The 18,670-nt window shown below is 42.9% G+C and overlaps 1 protein-coding gene and 1 non-coding gene across 3 annotated transcripts in view; both read right to left on the bottom strand.

Moving 5' to 3' along the window:
• rhbdf1b (rhomboid 5 homolog 1b (Drosophila)) overlaps window positions 1-18,670 on the bottom strand; it is a 31,522-nt gene that overhangs the window by 2,867 nt on the left and 9,985 nt on the right. Inside the window, exons 2-13 of one of the 2 annotated variants that reach the window (XM_061094932.1) lie at window positions 11,323-11,464; window positions 11,086-11,219; window positions 5,511-5,739; window positions 4,613-4,819; window positions 2,639-2,761; window positions 1,800-1,942; window positions 1,432-1,686; window positions 1,230-1,341; window positions 1,049-1,123; window positions 796-957; window positions 343-443; window positions 131-194 (exon numbers count right to left, since the gene is read on the bottom strand). In XM_061094932.1, coding sequence (XP_060950915.1) covers window positions 131-194; window positions 343-443; window positions 796-957; window positions 1,049-1,123; window positions 1,230-1,341; window positions 1,432-1,686; window positions 1,800-1,942; window positions 2,639-2,761; window positions 4,613-4,819; window positions 5,511-5,739; window positions 11,086-11,219; window positions 11,323-11,436 — 1,719 coding nt within the window. In that variant the 5' untranslated portion in view covers window positions 11,437-11,464. Of the gene's footprint in view, window positions 1-130; window positions 195-342; window positions 444-795; window positions 958-1,048; window positions 1,124-1,229; window positions 1,342-1,431; window positions 1,687-1,799; window positions 1,943-2,638; window positions 2,762-4,612; window positions 4,820-5,510; window positions 5,740-7,843; window positions 8,174-11,085; window positions 11,220-11,322; window positions 11,465-18,670 lie in introns of those variants that run through there. The other variant, XM_061094933.1, reaches the window with a different exon arrangement.
• Window positions 12,705-12,797, bottom strand: trnai-uau (transfer RNA isoleucine (anticodon UAU)). The gene is given in 2 exon segments: window positions 12,705-12,740; window positions 12,760-12,797. It is a non-coding gene; the product is annotated as a tRNA-Ile (tRNA).

Below are 18,670 nucleotides of genomic sequence, written 5' to 3'. Positions count from 1 at the left end.
TTAAATATAATGTCAAAATTTGATTGGGACAGGACATGGATTGACTGGATTACTGGACGTTAGCCTGTGATCCCTTATCCTTTATCACCACACCACACGTTCTCTTATTTATGAATGTAACTGTACTCACTGGCCACTTGGTGATGTCATCAGGCCACTCATGAGGTGAAACTGAGGCTGGCTCCAGACAAATTCTATCGAATAAAATTCAACGGTTACAAGAAAGAGTGAATATGTCTGTTACCTAATAGATCGACTGGGTCCAAACACTAAGTAGTCATGACAATCTGTTGGATAACATCAATATATGATCATACAAACAGAGAGTCTTTATTGAATCACCTGGGGTCCTGGTGGCAGACTGCACCATGCTGACGAAGCTCACCCTTCAGATAGGGAGCACTCGGGTGCTGAGGCCACTTCACCCACACGGCCAGGGTGCTCTGCAGTAGAACACGGACAGATGTATGTTAAAAAAATATTTTAAACAGTAAACTGCACACGTTACTTTGGGCAGTGGCTCCTTCAGGTGAATGGTGCAACAAGATATTCAAAGTGCTCTAAGAGGCATTTTAACCTGCTACTGTACTGTTAAATGTTTAAATACATCTTTGATGATGCACTTTTGAGAGTTTATCTGATGGACTGTAACACAAGTTTTCAGAAATTGAACCTCATGAGCACAATTTCTTTCCAGACAGATTTAACACAGCTTGAGTTCTACCCAACGTAAAGGGCCTGAAAGAGTCAGGTATCAGTCAAGTCTTTTGACTTTAAAAATCGTGTTTCGCTGACCGTACAATCCTCCTGTAACGTCTGCAGGCAGCCGGAGCGGTCGTTCCTCACGCAGCAGCCAGACTCTCTCTCGCTCGCTCTCTTTTCCTGCATCAGTATCTGGATCTCTTCGTCCCGACGCATGCACGGGGAAAACTTGGCTCCCAGGTGGATCAGCGCCTCCTGCAGGCAGCAGGGGGAGACATTGCAGGACTCAGCAGAGTTCAGACCTCCACGGATGAAGTTGGCAAATAAATAAATAGAAAATACTCACAGAGCTCGGTCCCACCCAGAAGTTTTCTTGTTGCACAAACTTCACACTTTCATAAACTCCTTTGTTCCTCAACACCTGAAAAAAGTTATTTGTGTTACACAGTCGACAAACATTTCTAGAGGAAATTCAACACAAATTCACAGAGAAATGATTCCAAAGCTATTCTGTCAGCTGCACTTACAGAATCAATAGTTTCATGTTGTGAGACGCCCACAGGGGCGATGCCGTAGATAGTAACTGCCAGAATGGTGATGAGCAAGTGGACGAATGTGATCCAGTAGGTGAAGAAAGGCCTGGAGAGGATGGAAAAGGTTTGTCAGGCTCCATTTTGACTAAACAACATATAATCCTTTGAGTTAAAGTAGAACCAGCAGATACTTCACCTGTGATCATCCATGTCTTCGATCTGCCTCTTGATAAAGCTGTCAATGCGCTTGCGGTACGTCCGGTTTGTGAGACGTCCAACCATGCCGAGCCCGTAAGGCCTCTTCTCTCGGGCAAACAGCTTCTTAACCGGAATCACGATCCGTTGTCCGCGCTGCTGTTGGCTGTTGACACTAACCACTTCCTGTTTGAGACGCATTTTGGGCTGGACCAGAGAGACGTCTTTTGCTTTGCGCCATCCTCGCTCCAAAGGCCTGGATCCAGGAAGAGGGACACAGAGGAAACAATATTTCAGTGCTGGAAATGTCTGGCATACAAGAGGCTCATGTGTGTATATGAAGAATTCTGTAAAGAAATGTTAACTCACAGCATGAGGTGACTCATCTCCAGTTCATTCTTATCCAGGGCACTTCCTGTGAGCTCGCTCTCATCCGCATATTTGAGGTCAGCCTCTGACGGTGATTCGAAAACCTCATCTGCATAAGTGGACAGCTCGTCATGCAGACCGTCCTGCAAAGATCAGACCTGAGTGAGAGGGTCTTCAAAGCTGGCACAGCAAGAGCCAATAGAAATGGTCTTTTAACTGTATGTGCACACTGGTCCTGAGAAACACAATTTTCTTCCACTGTATGTTTTACAGATATTGTTGGAATAACATAAATTAACTGTGAACTTGAACTTGATAAATCCACAGCACATATAGCAACACGTGCTCAGACCATAAGAGAGTGCATGGAATCAAAACATCAAGTGGTTGGATGTGAATGTTTCTCTTTCTTATACCTGAAGAAACAGCTTTGATGTGAGTTCAAACAAAATTCTATGCACATTTCATCACAGATCAAATGACAGAAGATGTTGATGAGATTTACAGGCAAGAGGAATGCACAAGCAAAAGGTCAATCTGAGGAGGGCTGTTTTAGACAGGGTAAAAAGGGTGCTGTTTTAAATTATCCCTGTGGTGTTTTGACCAAAATATATAACAGACATTTCATTAAGACCCCAAAGAACCATATCAACTTGTGGTAAGTGGGCATTATATGTTACCTTTAAAAAACTTGCAGTTGCTTATAATGATGTCTTTTGACTATAAAAAACACATAAAAGACGAAAGCCTCTTCTACAACAAAGCTACAGAAAAACATGACGGCTGTGGGACATGAAGACCAGCTACTGATGGTGTGTGAACATGTGTGGACTGCTCACTCTGGTGAAGAAGGAAGTGTCCAGATCATCAGAAAGGTCCACGGTGTCGTCTTCATAGAAACTAGGAAGCATGAAACTCCGGCGTCGATGTCGCCCGGCGGTGCCGTCTCCTAACGTCCGGCCCTGGTGAAAGGAAAAAAAGCTCAGCTAAAATTCTCTCTCACTCTCCTGGTCACTTCTAATCAGCTGGCTGTTGGAGGTTTCAGTGATACAATAGGATTTTGACAAAATCTCAATTAGCCAAATGTGTTGTTTCTGTACAAACTCAAAGCTGTTCTTGTTTCTCTTATTGTCAGCTGTCATTTCAGTGTGATCTGTAACCCTCCTCCTCCGTGATCACCTCCACTTTACATATCCAGAACCCATTAGTCCAGACATCATCTCATTTAGATCTGCAGCATCTCTACATCCCATCACAACCACCATCAGGGTATCAAACCCCTTATAGGTTATAAGGGAGTCTAAGCACCTTAAGGCATCACTCTTGTTGTGCAGTAAAATACTGTATATTTTTTAATCGAAGTCTCTCTTGGTTGAATTACACACACAAACATCCTCATCTACTGACATCACACTGATGTATAGTGATATTCTCTGTACTGGACTGAAAATATGTAAAAAGGTGACACATGTAGCATTTTCACACGTGAGTTTATCGCTGTGACAACAATTAAACACAGGGATTTTACTGCTGTTAGCACATGAGACACAAGTCAATAGGATTTTAGCCAGTGCTCTCAGCGGTGGTGTTGAAGAGGATAGTGTTCCCTGATCCCGACAGTTTATCTGGAGGAATCCCCGGTGGTGTCAGGCTCTTAGTTAATGACTAAGCAGCAGCGATCGCCCGTGTGTCGCTGGATTAGTTCTGCACTTTTGGAATATTCTGACCGCAATCCAGCAGATATCTGAGCATTCGATGTGTATCCCCATGGACCATCTGCTGGTGAGCCCCCCCCTCCTCCTCTCTGCGCTCAACACACCCTTTATGAGGGTAGATCTGCAGCCGGGGAACCACAGAGCGTCATCTGCACTTCACTGTAAAGAGTTTAATCCACAAAACGACAGTGGATCTCTGGTTTTACATAACATGCCGACACACACGCTTAAATACACACACGCATTAATACACAGATTAACTCAGAGATAAATCCCGTCCATTCATGTGTAGGAGACCAGGACACGTCGAAAATATAATAGAGGGAGTTTTTCCAAGAATCTCTTCACAAAAAGATAAAATGATGGAGATTAAATGTGTGAGTGTGTGTGTGCATGGAAACTGTGTATTGGACTGTGTAAACTACAGTTGTACTATAGTATTGGTATTTTAAAGGTCTGTCACAAAGTACTGAAAAATAATAATAATAATAATAATTTTGGCACAGATCAGGATGCGAATCCAGGATTTTCTATGTGAGATAAGTTTTTTTTTCTCAAGAAATAATACAGAGATCTCTATTAAAAAATAATATATATTGTTAATATATATGAACAGGGGGAAGTTGGTGTCGATCCAGATAATGATCCTAATTTTTGCTCAAAATTCTTAACTCAAGTTACTGTACGGAAACAAATATTCCTTTCTGCTGTATCAAAAATGTATATATGTTAAATGTGAACAGTTTACATTCCCGTGTACATGTATTATGTATCTCAATGAGCAATATGGTGATGAAGTGGCCAATCATCCTTGGTGGAGATACAGTATGTGCTCTCTGAGTGCCCTAGTTAATGTGTAAATGTATTCATATTTTCTGAGCCTGAACTCCTTTGATAGACTGGATGTACTGCTGTAAGCCAATAATGGAAGTAATACCTGTTCCTATGCATTAACAGGTATTTTTGATTTCTGTTACACTGGGGTTTGACAGCAGCTTGGAAGAGTCTGAAGCACAGATTTGGCAAAGCAAAGAACATGGAGCGATATCTTTTTTTTTTTTCTAAATAAATTCTTTCATAAGAAAAACAAAAAAACACCTGAATAAGTGCTGCAGCAGCTTTGAGACTCATGACAGCAACAGATTCCCGTTTGCGTCTTCGCGGCAGCCGGTTGAGGGCGGAGCGGGAGCTCGAGAAGGAGCAGAGGGAGGCGGTGCCGGGTGTGAGGGGAGTTTGTGGGACACTGAAGCCGTCCACCTCTTCCACCATGCGGAAGGCACGACCCCGGGCCAGGGGGTCTACGATCTGCACACACACACAGGCGAGCCACATATACAACGGTAAACGTATAGCGTACGAACAGTGGACAGTAGGAATGATGCACATAAAGCACACTTCTAAACTAGGGTTCGATCGATGTATCTGGTGAAGCAGCTTTTTCAGTCAGTAGTTTTCAGTATCTATGTTATTTGGCCTTTCAACACTTGGTCATAGCATTAATGTTTGTTGATTAGATTATTGACAATAGCATGTCACATAAAAACTGGAAAAACTGGGTTTAAGTATTTAGCAGCCTGTGTTAGCAAATTATCTTAAACAGAAGTAATAGTAAAAATCTGAGCTTTCAGACACTCATGTCAACACAACACAGTTAGGGTTGGGTTTCGAGACTTAACAAACCATTAAGCTGCCAAAACAATTCTCTTAAGAAAATCGCTTTAAGTTAATGTTAAGACTTTTTTGAGGCCTTAAATTAGGTTATCAAATTTGAGACTTTTTAAGACCCCTTGCAAACCTTGTAATATTAAGATTACATTCAAAGATAGGTTCACAAAGACTATGACTTCACATACTAGTCACCAAAGATCCATCAATCGAACCTTAGGCAAGACGACAGAGCAAAGAGGTAAAGCGAGCGCCATTATATCTAGAGAGTGAAAGAAGCGAGGAGAAAGAAGTGAATTGTCCTGTTTATTCCCCTGAGGCGCTGGCCTACCCTCTGCATGCCATAGTGGTGGTGACTGGGGTGGAGGGGAGGGAGGTAGAGGGGAGGAGGGGTCTCAGTGCTGGCCAGGGAGAGGTTGTCCTGGCTGTGGAGCTCCATTTCCCTCATCACCTGAGCCTTCAGGCCTCCGTACAGATGGCTGCAGTGCTGCAGGCTCTTCCTCCTCCATCGCTGGGTGCTGTCGCTGTCTTTGCTCACGCCAAACCAGTCGGCCGTACCCCTGCGGAGAGGATGGACTCCTGTTAGTTAATATGTAAAATCTGAAGGGGTCGTATTAATGAGAAGGTAGAGGTGGCAGAATGCAATCAACAAGTAGAGTTATCACTAAAAAACTGTATTTTCATATTTCTGTAGAAGACTATTCTTTGATTAAATCGAGTCAAATTCTGTCCCAAGCTTTTTAATACAAATAAACGGTTAATCACTATAGGTGTGATCCCTATATCCCTGTTTCCACTGTGATTGATTCATTTTTCCATAGTACTATACTTAAGCTATAGGAAAGATCTAATGGGGCATGTGGGGTGAATGGAAACCAATAACCCTTGCCGCAGCTCAGCACAAAGAAAAAAAAAGTATTTCAAAAGCACAAATCAGCTTAAACTTTGCAGATGCAGAGATTATAGGAGGAGTCGGGACGCGATATAGGTCAGGATTAGATCGGTCGATTAGAGAACGCTCTCTCACGTAACATGTCTAGGTCTCAGACAAGGAAATCCCTGTGAGTTCAGCTCCTTTCTAGTATTTTCTCTCTCTTGAATACCGTCATGTTTCGTAACACAACCTGCTGCTCTCTGCTCGTTCAGCAGTAAAGAAGCAGATGTTGCAGTAGTTGACCGGTCATGGCTGTTTCTGTGTGTGTTGTGTGTTTCTCATTGAAAGTCTCATTCATTGTTTGCAACCTGGTCCCTTGTTTTTCCCCTGGACCAGGCAGCGTGGAGGTGGAGGAGGAGGCCGCGGCAGGGAAACTGTTTGGAGAACAGGACACTCTAATAAACACTCGGTGCTCATCGTGAAGACAGAGGCCAGCTGGAGAAGCCTTTTAAGGCTGTGCCGGGGCAGGGAGGGGGCGGCGTGGCCATGACTTTCTGTCCTTCCAGAAAAATCTCCCAGAAAGAAGACAGGTTTGGGAAATGGGGCATGTGCACCCACAAGCATGCACGTCATATGAACCCACACAAAACCCTTAAATGAAATATTTACAACCACTTCACAACCACACAAATCCTCTGAAGATTAAAGCGACATTAACCCCCATGAATTAGCTATATCCTCCAGGTAAGGCTGTAGAAATCTACCTTAATTAGAGGTTTGAGATTCATCAGGGAGAAAAGTCAAGGGGGAAACTCTTGTAAACAAATGGTACCACTGAACACACAGAACAAGAGCGGCACTCAGAAGAGCACATGCCTTCGCCACAGTCCCCCGAAGAAACTACAGTTCAAATTCACTGGCTCCAGATTTAATCACAGAAACATTCATAAATATCGGTCACCTAGACATGTCTGATTACTTTTCTATAGAGATCAATAAAACAAATTCGGAGAAAGCAAGGAACATGTTGGAAAATGCCCTTTCTCCCTGCTTGAGGACACATGTTGTGGAAATAAGTCCCTGGATGTGACAGCTGATCTGGATCTGCACCAAAACACAGGCCGAAACATGACTTCCTTGTGGGAAGTCAATAAAAGCTTGGATAATAGAGTGTATTTGCTGAATGGATAAATACAAATTTTCTTCACTACTTAAAGTTCAGATCATTCAAATCAACTTTAATCTGGTACCTGTCCATTATTGAAGAAACCGTCATTTATCTTTACAAAAAACTTGTGGAGACATTTTCCAACTTTTTCAATATTCATACACTACTTCACTACTCACTTTCCAATTTTAAGTATAATTTTGCTGCTAATACTGATATCTACTTTTACTTGAGTAAAATTTGTAACTTTCAGGTGAAAGAATAGAAATTATCAAAACATCTTTATATCAACGTAATGCTTATGCATTGTGTGAGCACAGAGAGGTGGTCACACATGTTGTCATTCTCTGCTCATAGAGAAGAGTTTAAAACCCTCACTCAGGAGAAAATATCATCTTTTATACATAAAGGAAATAACAATAAAACATTTAGCGTGACAACTGATATGAACATCAGTCAAATACACTTTCCTGCTGAGAGTTAAGTGAGAAGACTGATACCACTCTCATATCAGTGTGTGGAACACAGCCAGCAGCTGGTCAACCTGTCTCACTCTTTACTCAGCTCAACATTTTAGATCAGTATCTTCCTCTCTGGTTGAACAAAAGTAGAGCACACCCACCTGTCCAGAGAGCTCCAGGGGGTCAGTGTGTGGGTCATACCTGACGGGAGCTGGGACTGTGGAGCTGTCTCGCCTCCATCACCAGCATCCCTGACATACTGTCCCCTGCTCACCCCCTGACCTGCGGTAAACCCTGATCATCGGGACGCCAATAGATCCTCCGCAGATCACACATCAAATGTTCCATATGGGGATTTCCTCATATCCAGGCCAGCGGTACCTTGTTACACTTGCTGTTACGCAAAGACAGTATGATTACCACATGTCCAGACTCGGCATACACTCTCCTGTCCTGCTCAGCGAGCGGCCGAGTAAGGAAAAGTTAGATGAAGGCGGGCGCTGATCTCCTTGGTCGAGGCAGTGAGAGTCCTGATGTGGAGGAGAATCCACAGAGGACTTCCACCAGCAGCTGGAGCCGCTCATTCAGCGCACAACGAGAGGGAGGATCTTAAATCCTGTGACCCCGTGTCACAAGCGCACAACAGAAGTTTCCATAAGACCGTGCATGTGTGAGCGAGTGTGTACATGTGTCAGAATCTGGCCGACCTTCCAGTATCCATCCTCGAGAGCTTGCGGGAAAAGGATGTGACCCACTGGGGGCGAAGTAGACAGCGGCTCTGCTCCTTGTCAAACTGAATATCCTCCCATCCAGGTCCCCCAGTGAGGTCCTTCTCCCTCTCTCTGCCTTGTTTTACTGTATGTGTGTGGGTGGGTGTGTGTGTGTGTGCGTGTAAACACCAGTTCTCCCTCTAACATACCAGCACTCTACAGGAAATGGGAGATTAAAGGGAGGGAGAGAAGAAAGATGGAACATGCACACATGCACATTAGGAGGAAGGAGGGTTGGAGGAGGAAGGGCAATGGGACATGCCTGAACATGACACACACGCACACACACGCACACAAACACACACACATACACACGATGGAGCAGGGATACCACAAAGGGTTAGCTCCTCCAAGACAAACCCCACAGTGAGAACCACAGCTTCTATTTGTGGCGGGAGTCAAAACAATTTCCAGTTAACTGTGTGAACTTCATCTAACATTACGAGTATCACTGTGACTGAGATGAGTTACTACGAGTCCAACTCTGTCAGATTGAATGGCTCCTTAGCATGACTCATAGACAGACTTCCTGTTGTCCTCCGCATGAACAAGGAGCCCAGCGCCCCCCCTCCCCCTGTGACACTACAAGTCAGCAGTTTGTAGCAAATCACACACGGACAAACACTTTGTTTGAACAGTCTAAGATTTATCCTGTATTTACAAACTCCTCTGAGGAGGAGGTAACGCAGCTAACCTCCGGGAACAAAAACCTCCCCTCATATCCTATTAATTCTCCCACAAACATCAAACACATTCAGTCTCCCTCTCTCTCACATACAAGGATAATAAACCTCGGCATGATAAAGTTAAGACGTCAAAGCGGTCCTTTGAGGACAGTGTCTCCAGGTTTTAGTCTTGGCCCAGCGTTCAAACATCTACAATTAAACCTGGAGCGAGGGGTCGCTTTGATGTGGCCCACATGCTCTGTGAGGTACATAAACGCTCTGTGTGAGTAATTCGGTTATTTTGTCCGCCTCAAAGCATGTGGTGCTGTGTGTCACCTGAAATGACACTGATACGCCGCTTGTGTGCGTTTGTCATATGACTCTTTTCAAAGCGTTCAGAGCTTGGGCACAAAGACAGGAGAGAGCGTGTTAAAGTTAATTTGACGAACTTGTTTGCTCAGAGTTGCCCCTATGCCAACATAAAGGCTCATATATGCTCAACGTTTGATATGTGAATGGTAATTGACGGAGCCTTCTGTCTGTACTCTGAATTAATTTTGTCCGTATTTGTTCACGTCTGCTGGAAGTTTGGGGACATTGATGAAACAGACAAAGTGATACCACCGGAAATAGTGGGGGGCAGCATAGCCTCAAGAGTGACAAAAACAAAACACGGGTGAGACATTTGAGTGATGACGGAACTTTTTGACGGGAGACCTTGTGAGCTGGTAAGAAACTACAGGCATCTTTAATGTGTTACTTTGCACATTTACAAGATGGACGCTTTTGTCTCTTTCTTTAGATGTTTATTGTCGTGAGAAACTCTCAACTCTGTGCTGCCCTCTAGTGGATGTATTGCTAATGAACACATGTAAGTATGTGTAACAGTCGTATCTCTTTTCTCTAAGTAATGGCAGCATAAATTAGCCTTAACAGTTAATGAGCCACATTAGCTGACATGTCATGATGTGTTTCTTACCAACTGGTGAGTTTCAGTCCAACATTCTATACTTTGGCTCAGTTTGGGTCTCCACCTACTCCCGAGGTATGTGTCTATTAAATACCTGAATAATGCATCAATACGTTCACCAGCTAGCGTCAAACTTTGACTATTTGATCTTGGTGCTAAACAAATAGTGCGTATTTTTCACTTTTAAAAAAAATGGTGTTGAATACGCTACTTCTAGCCACTTTAATTTAATCAATTGAATTGCAGTCAAATACTCCAAATAATGCAGATAACTGTTTTATAGTTAACATTCTTTCTGTTTACATTTTTAGACGCTCAATGCTTTTCTTCATATATTGCTCTGTCATTGTAAAAGCTGGAATATATCAAATTTGATGCATTTTTCTCCCCTGAAGTACCTTTAAAGATTGGAAATGTTTGCACAGAAATATAATTTTGGACAGTTTCATTCAAAGCGTTGAATTAAAGGAAACCACACTTTTCAAGATAGAAATTTCAGTGCAGAAGCAAAACCCCTTCAACCTCCTCCACCTCTCCTGTACCTGATGATGTGTTTGGGTATAGATGAACGCCGTCGGGTTAGTATTTTGGGGATGCAGGACCGCCTTCGGTCGGTTGACACCCTCCTGGGGCTCCTCTGGCCCTTTGGGGGCACCGTGTTGACCCGCTCAAAGCGCACCCTTTTCCCACTTAACACACATTGCAGCAAGAAGAGGAGGAGACAGGGAGGCAGTGGAAATACAGACAGTGAAAATGAAAGAAAGGGGAGGAAAAAGAGATAGTGAAAGTGTTAATTTGCTTTAAATCAGAAAGGAAACCACAGATTAAATTAGTTAAAGATTGAATGCAGACAATTATTGAATAGATAGGACATGCAGAAATCTTAGGAGATTGGCAGAAGGACAAAAGCAGAAGAGATGAAAGAAGAGAAAGCCTTGTGAATGTGTCTCTCTTTGTGTGTGTGTGTATGTGTGTGTGTGTGTGTTTTGTGTCCTAACCTCTTGATAGACTGTGTGATGGACGGCTGTCTCTGCAGAGGAGGTCTGAGGTAGTTGTTTGAAGTCTCCAGGACAGCGATGCGGGTCTGAGGGTTTTCCCCCGGCATGCTGACACTGCGCAGGCGCTTGACTGGCTGCAACACACACCACAGATAATGACACAAACCGCCGCACACACACTTCTGATGTTGGCGGTTATTCTCCTCTTCTAAACCACAGATTTGTTGTTGTTTTAACCTGGAGTTGGGGGGACGAGTCATCTGGTGTGAGCTGGATGGTGGGGATGTCCAGTTTGAGCCACGGTGGCTTCTTCCTCTGCAGGCTGCTGTTCCTGCTCCCCGGCTCATCCATGCTCGCTGCCTCTATCTACGCCTGCCAGCTGCAAAACATACACAAGCAAATCAACATGGTTTGTCGGACAATTCCCAGATATGTGGTGATGAAAAAGTCCTGACTGTCAAAAGCCAGAAACCAAAACTGAGCAGCTCTGTTGAGAAATTCCAAACACTGGGCAAAATGACATTAATTAAATAATCCATTTCTCTCAATGGTGCAGAGGCCGAGACAGATAAAGAGGGAGCAGACACACGCCTTGCATATATTAAAGTCCCTCTCCAGTAGCTTATCATAGCCCCTAAAACTCTTCATTGTTCCAAAAAAATGACATATTAAAAAGGTTTGTTGTAAAAAATTCCCCTCACAGCTTTAAAAAGGCTTAAATATAACTCTACACCTTCCTTCTTCTTCATTTCGTACCTGGGATCTATGAATATGTTAATATGGCCCCGCCTCTGCCCCCATTCTCAACCCACACTCAAAGTCCACCTGCAGTGGTGGAGCAAGAGTGAGGACACCAGACTCGAACACGACAGGCAGGGCTCAGGTTGCGGGTTTATGTGAGTATATGTTGGAAATACTCAGGCATGGCGCTGACTCTTTCTCTCAAAATGTTTTTTATCTTATAAAAGGCACAAGGTGAACTTGTTAATATGTTTTAAAACCTGATTTTCAATGGAGTGGGACTTGAACTTCTTGACGACACATGTTGTGGAAAATGCTCATAATGGGTTAATTCAATTGAAAGAATATGTCTAGAATGGCTTGTTTTTGTCATTTAACGCATCCTAATGCCACGTCTACACAAAGAAGCTTTTACAATACATCTAATTGTAAATATCGTATCATCCAAATTGCACAATCCCTTCATTGAGTTTACATTGTATTGCACAATCCCTTTTCTAGTGTTTATAATATTTATATATAATATTTAGTTTCCTTTTTTTAGATATTTGAACAAAATTATATTCATTCTTGCACAAAAAAAACTGCACAGAAAATGCCCTGTTGATGTAAACCTACTTGGCAACAAACCCCAGTTCTGGTTCTGATTCTATCTGGAAAACTCTCCTACCACACAAGCAAATTCAGATAAATGGGAATATAAAACCCATGTCATCTATGAATTGTACCAGGTATTGTTCAACAAGGCCCAAAAGGCCACTTATGTACATGTCTGATATTTGAATATTTTCGTATGGATGAATTGTTTAAACTGCTCCAGTCTTTCATTTGTGTGCATAACTTTGCTCTATAATTCATAGCCATGTTTAAAACTTCACTGCTCCAGGTGAGGCTCGAACTCACAACCTCGGCATCACTCTGCAGGTTACTGTCTATAAGTACCGCGCGCTGACCGATTGCGCCACTGGAGCCTGTGTGTCTGACACAATGCAGCAGTGTTTGGTCAGGAGGAGGAATGCAATATTGTTTTAACACCACAAGATGGGGCTATGAACCTCAGAGGTAAAGTGGTACTCAGACGCTAGGTTTCGCTTCATGAACACAGACTGACACAAAGGGATGCTATTAGTAGCTGTTGAGAACAAGTACATAGCTTTAGTGACTCTTCTCAAAGAGGAATAAGAGGTCTGAGAACAGAGAGCGTGAAGAACTGAGATACCCACAAAGAAACAGAACAGAAACCCACAGCCGCCACACATCCTAACGGGTTCAGGAAGAAACCCAGCAAGTGAAAGGGGTTTTCCATGCCTCACCATGTCACTGCAAGTTGTAATAAATAAGATTATACTTTCACTTCTAGATTCAGACTGATCACAGGCAAGTTTCATGTGAAAATATGTCTGCCGAGGTTGAGAACATACGATTCTCAGTGTTGTGTATATGTTTTGTTGGCCAAGGGGAAGTCGATCAGCAGGAGTGAAGCGACTATTACTGGATAAAAGGACATCTGCCTGTGGCTCTGCCGAGATGGACTGAGCGAAACGAGGAGCTCCCTGTCGTTCTCAGCTGTGACTCACTCTGTGATTCATGGCTTAGAATAAATTTACAGGCTTCCCTCTCCTGCCATAAAGCCGTGAGCAGAACAATAATCCGGTCCATCACACGTGGGCCTGGAGCCGAAACTCAGACTTCTGGCCAACAAGCTGAGATAGTCTAACAAGCGGAGAGATATTCAACACCGGCAGCTGGCAGTCTTGAGTCCACACACACACACACACACACACACACACACACACACACACACACACACACACACACACACACACACACTGTACCACATCCTCTTTAAGTATCTCACTTGTCCAAAGGGAATGAGTCTTTAAAATGATATTAGTTTTGTTTGAAGTACCTCCATTCTCACACATAATGACTTGTCTATTTAAAAGCGAAGTCCTACATTTCCCGCAAGGCAGCGCCTACAGAGCAGGTGCGAACTTGTGGATCTTTGTCAAAGGTGGGAGTAAGGACAAATAAAGAGGGAGACTACTCAGCTACTGAGCAAGAGCCAGAGCAGAGCATGTGTTCAATGTGGTTTAACAAAGCTGACATATATGACATGACACCTACTTACATGTTGTTTGGAGAGCGACATTTATGACCTCTCACCAACCTAATTTTTGCTCATGTAGGTTAATTTGGTTAATACTTTCCCCAATAAGTACATTCATTCACAAACATAGTTCCCAGCTGTGTTACCCTGCCGCATGTCCTCCCTCCTCACTCCTCCACTGACCTGCGCTCACATTACACGTTAAAAATAAACATCAACATAAATCAGAAGTTATTAGGACATGTAGCTACAGGACTTGACGTTTACTTTGTGTTTGTTTCATTCAATCTCAAGTTTAGGAGAGATGTAGAAATTGAACACCGGTGTGGGTAAAATGTTTTTTATGACTTTAGTGAGCCCCTTGACTTGTCCTGCTCCACCTTGTGTTTGACATGCAGGGTTTGAAGCAATATTTATTTGTATGTGCTGCCATGACATTTGGAACAGAACTATAATAACTGTCAAATGACATCCCCACCAGCATTAGCTCCACTTCTGCACACTAGCCACTGCTGTTGGATGAAATAAACACTAAACCTGTTTAACAACCACATGTCAACATTTTCATTGGGAGCGTGGCAATACAAGTACAGTCTCACACAGCTGCAACGAAAGCTGTGGACACTTATTCTTTCTTTTTCTAAGAAAAAACTTATAATTTCTGTAAGATGCATATAAATTCCATAAAAATATTACACACCGCAGCTTTAAACTCTGAGTCACAGCTAAGAAAACTGTAACTGGCACTTGAGTGACCATGTCAGTGTTTCGGTCTCTCTGTGGTCAGATGTGGAGAAGCCTGCACGTTCTCCTATGGGCACAGAGGATAAACACACCCCTGCAAACAGAAACCAGAACAATCTTCCACCACATCCGTTGCTTATTCTGCAGAGCCGGTACACGTTGCAGGTTTGTGGGCACACCAACACAAACACAGCCACTCTGAGATGTAACAAAAAAGCTTGAATATGGAGATTAAAGCCTGTTCACACACCGACACACACACACAAACACACAAACACACAATCAGTTAATTAAAACTCACTTGACAAACACTTCATCAGTCTCCCTCATCAGGTTTTTTAAATCCTCCATACGGCCGAAGCGATGCCGTGTGGTCCAAAACCAATCTCCTCTTTTATTGCCATCATGTTCCCCGCATCCCTCTATCAGTGCATGATCATGATCTCTCGTTTGCTTTCTCTCGAGTTGGGTTGGCAGGCAGATTAGGGGCTGTAATCCCTGTGCAGTACACCACATGACATCGTCCTGCTGTCAGGCCCCAGAGGCTCAACCCGACCACTGACTGGGCGGCGATACGGCTGCGTTCGTGTCCTCAGCAACCGTCAGGAAGTGGCGTCTCACATATGACTTATCAGAGCAGAAGAAGTGAAAGCTACAGTCATCTCAGAATCATCGGATGGGAGTGATGGGCTTAAACATCAAAGCAATGTCGTTTTTTTATTCTAAAGTTGCCAGTGCCCTTGTAAAATGCCCGAAAAATGCCCAAGTGAGTCCATGTCAGAATACAGAATAAAGAGGAAACATACATGCAGAGGATGCAGACAAAGATGCCAATTGGAGAAAAGGGCCAACGCTAGTGTCGATATGTTGAAAACCTAAGTATTCTAGACATTTTCTTGTAGATGTGAACGTGTCTGACTCGCAGAAAGAGTGCTTTCTTCATGTGTAAAATGCAAAGTCCGGCAAATATCCAGAGCCTTTTCAGCACATTTTCTGCAATTTGTGTCTGAAAACTGCTTTTGAATTACATCCACCTACTGTGCAAGAAAATTTTAGTAAACGTTGGGAAAGTCAAACGGTGTTTTAGAAACTTGAACTCCAAACAATCAAAGCATTCTGTAATAACTGTTGTCTCCTTCACACCCCTGCTACCGTTTGACAAGTATCACAGGAAATGCGAACCTCTGGTGCAGCGCTGCAGCCTGTTGTTTCTATAGGGGAACTGTGGCAGAGCAGCAGAGGAAATGGATCCTCTTTACATATGGGTGACATCTCCTGACATGCCGAGGCGGAATTAAACAAAGGCCTTGGCACGGACACCCGACTTGTACCAACACTGCTCCTCCACTCGTTGCTCTTTGAGGCACGAAGTCGCTGTGGCATTGGAAACTCACTGTGACTGCGTGTCTGCGAGTTTTAAAATTCAATGGATCTTTACGTGAAGCAGTCCAAATCCTAGTCTCTGCTCTGTGTCCTTTTACTTTCGGAACCTGTGACCATCGCCCACTCGCTTTTTCTCTTCCTGTTTCCAAATTTTTACTCCTCTTATTACTTTTTTCTGAAACACACATGACTTTTAATAAGTCTACGCAACATCGGATGCATTGTCAGAATAATATGTGTACCAAGCATGAGCGAAAATAGATTACAAACTGAAATTTCAGACTCTGGCTTCCATTTAACTGGTAGCAAGTAGCTAGATGCGACTGTACTACGGACAACTACATTTTTCAAAGGTCTGTATAGCATTTTTCTAGTTTTGATGACCACTCAAATCGCTTAAGAGTAGAATTTTGCCATCCACCCATACAAACACACATTCATATAGTGCATCTATGTAACAGCTATCACAAAAATGCACATATTTTGCCCAAGGACACTTCGCCAATGCAAAAAGGGAAAGGCTGGGATCAAACTACCGAACAGCCTTGGTTACTCTGACTTCATTTGTCGAATGGCATTGCTCTGCTCTGATAGTCTGTACAACCTGCCTCAGGCCAGATGCTGAAGCCCAAACTGCCCCTGACAGTGTGCCAAGAGTGTACGAATGTCGTGTCAAAGAAAACAATTAATGAGTGGGTGAATGCGACTGCTACTCAAAAGCACTTCGAGTGATCGATTGGACTAGAAAAGGGTTTTAGTTTGTAACTGTTGTCAAGGCAATGGGAAGTGACCGACTGAAGCCTCTACACTGGTAAACACACTTCACAGATTTGTTTCTTTTAAATTACCACATGTCTTGACTAACAATCATAAATCAGGAATGGGGGCTATAAGCTTTTTAACAAAAAATGAAGAAAAATGCAAGTATTTTGTGTAAATATATTTGTATGAAACAATAGTTAGAGATTTGACAAGGCTTTACATGACAAACTCATTTGGGACACAAAGAAATAAACCTTTAAATAATTCTTCCGATTTGAGGAAAATGTTGCATTTGTCTGATCTAATCCTTCCTTCACATTAAAATCCTCCCTGCTGAAGCTTCTAAAATTGCTTTATCTCAGGTTTTTCTCCACGTACATTAAAAGGGAGTTATGCTTTGTGCTTTCACTCTCATACCCTCCACCCTCCACCCCCCACCACAGGAATATGTCCGTTCTGTGCTCTCATCCATGCCAGATGTTACAGTACAGTCATAACACAGCGGGTCATTTCCCTTCTGCCTGAAGAGTCCTGTTTTACTATATATGTGTGTGTGTGTGTGTGTGTGTGTGTGTGTGTGTGTGTGTGTGTGTGTGTGTGTGTGTGTGTGTGTGTGTGTGTGTGTAATCTGCTGCCACCCATACAAACACTAATGACTGATCAAACATCTGCCACAACAGAAGCAGTTATGTCGGTTATGGAAACCATCGGCTCTGAGAGAACAAACAAAACTTGTAAACTGGAGAGAAATAGCATCAGCAGACAAAAACATCAAAGCATCTATCGTTTCCTCGCCAACATTTCATCTGAATTTTACCTTAAGGGTAAATCTAAGATTATTTTTTCTTCAATGTGGCCCTAACGCTCCATTAAAATACACAGATGGATTTATGCGGAAATCAATGTTCTATTCTATCAGGCGTTTAATGATTTTGTAGCAGACTGAAGCTTAGCGCTGCAGAGGACAAAATGCTGTCATATGGCTCTGTTGATTCTCTATTTTCTCATGTAGATGTATCTCTCAACACTGGATGGATGGATGATGGGAGGATGGATGATGGATGGATAAATTGCTGGATGGATGATGAATGATGGATGGATAAATGGATGGAAAACAAACCAGCTACGGGCTGTACTTGATCAAACATTGATTTCTCACTCTGTTATCTAATGATAACATCAGTCTATAGTTTATACTCTTATGTGTTTTATTATCCTCAATAACCCAACAACAGACACACACTAGGTCTTAATTAGTGAAAGCCATCTGTCTAAACATTTGCTTCCATTGTCTTGTGTATTTACTCGACAGTGAGCAAATCATTAGTGTATCAGCCACTGTGCTGCTACACTTCCACTTTAATCAGAGTGCAGGGAGGCTGGAACGTGTCCTACACACACAAAAAACACACACAAAGGATGTGTGATACTGCATGTGTAGAATTTTATGTGACACCTTGGAATAATTAATGAAAAAAAAAAGAAAAAAGAAGAGTACAATCCAGAAACCTTCATGCTTGTGTGTCTTCAAATGAAAAACACATTTCCTAAAACCCTCTTACCTCCTGTCACAGAATACCTCTGAAGCCTTTGACGGCTTGTTTCCTCTATTCTCACTCCCTGGTGACGCTCTGCTTTCTCGTATTATACCGAGGAGGATAAGGCTTTTTTTTCTTTTTCACTCTACACGTGAGATATCAAAAGCTTCACATCCAGTTATGTAGAAAAATCAGTGTTCTCCTCACGAGTTACTGCCATAAATGAGTAACTAGAGATCTTCCGATATTGATACCAGCATCGGAAATGTGTCTGACAGTGCTGATAATGCAGGTTTGGCTCAGGTCG

The sequence above is a fragment of the Limanda limanda genome, chromosome 21, assembly GCF_963576545.1.
Source record: "Limanda limanda chromosome 21, fLimLim1.1, whole genome shotgun sequence".
Taxonomy (NCBI): domain Eukaryota; kingdom Metazoa; phylum Chordata; class Actinopteri; order Pleuronectiformes; family Pleuronectidae; genus Limanda; species Limanda limanda.
The sequence above is the reverse complement of the archived record's forward strand: the minus strand, read 5'-3'. Positions and strand labels throughout refer to the sequence as shown.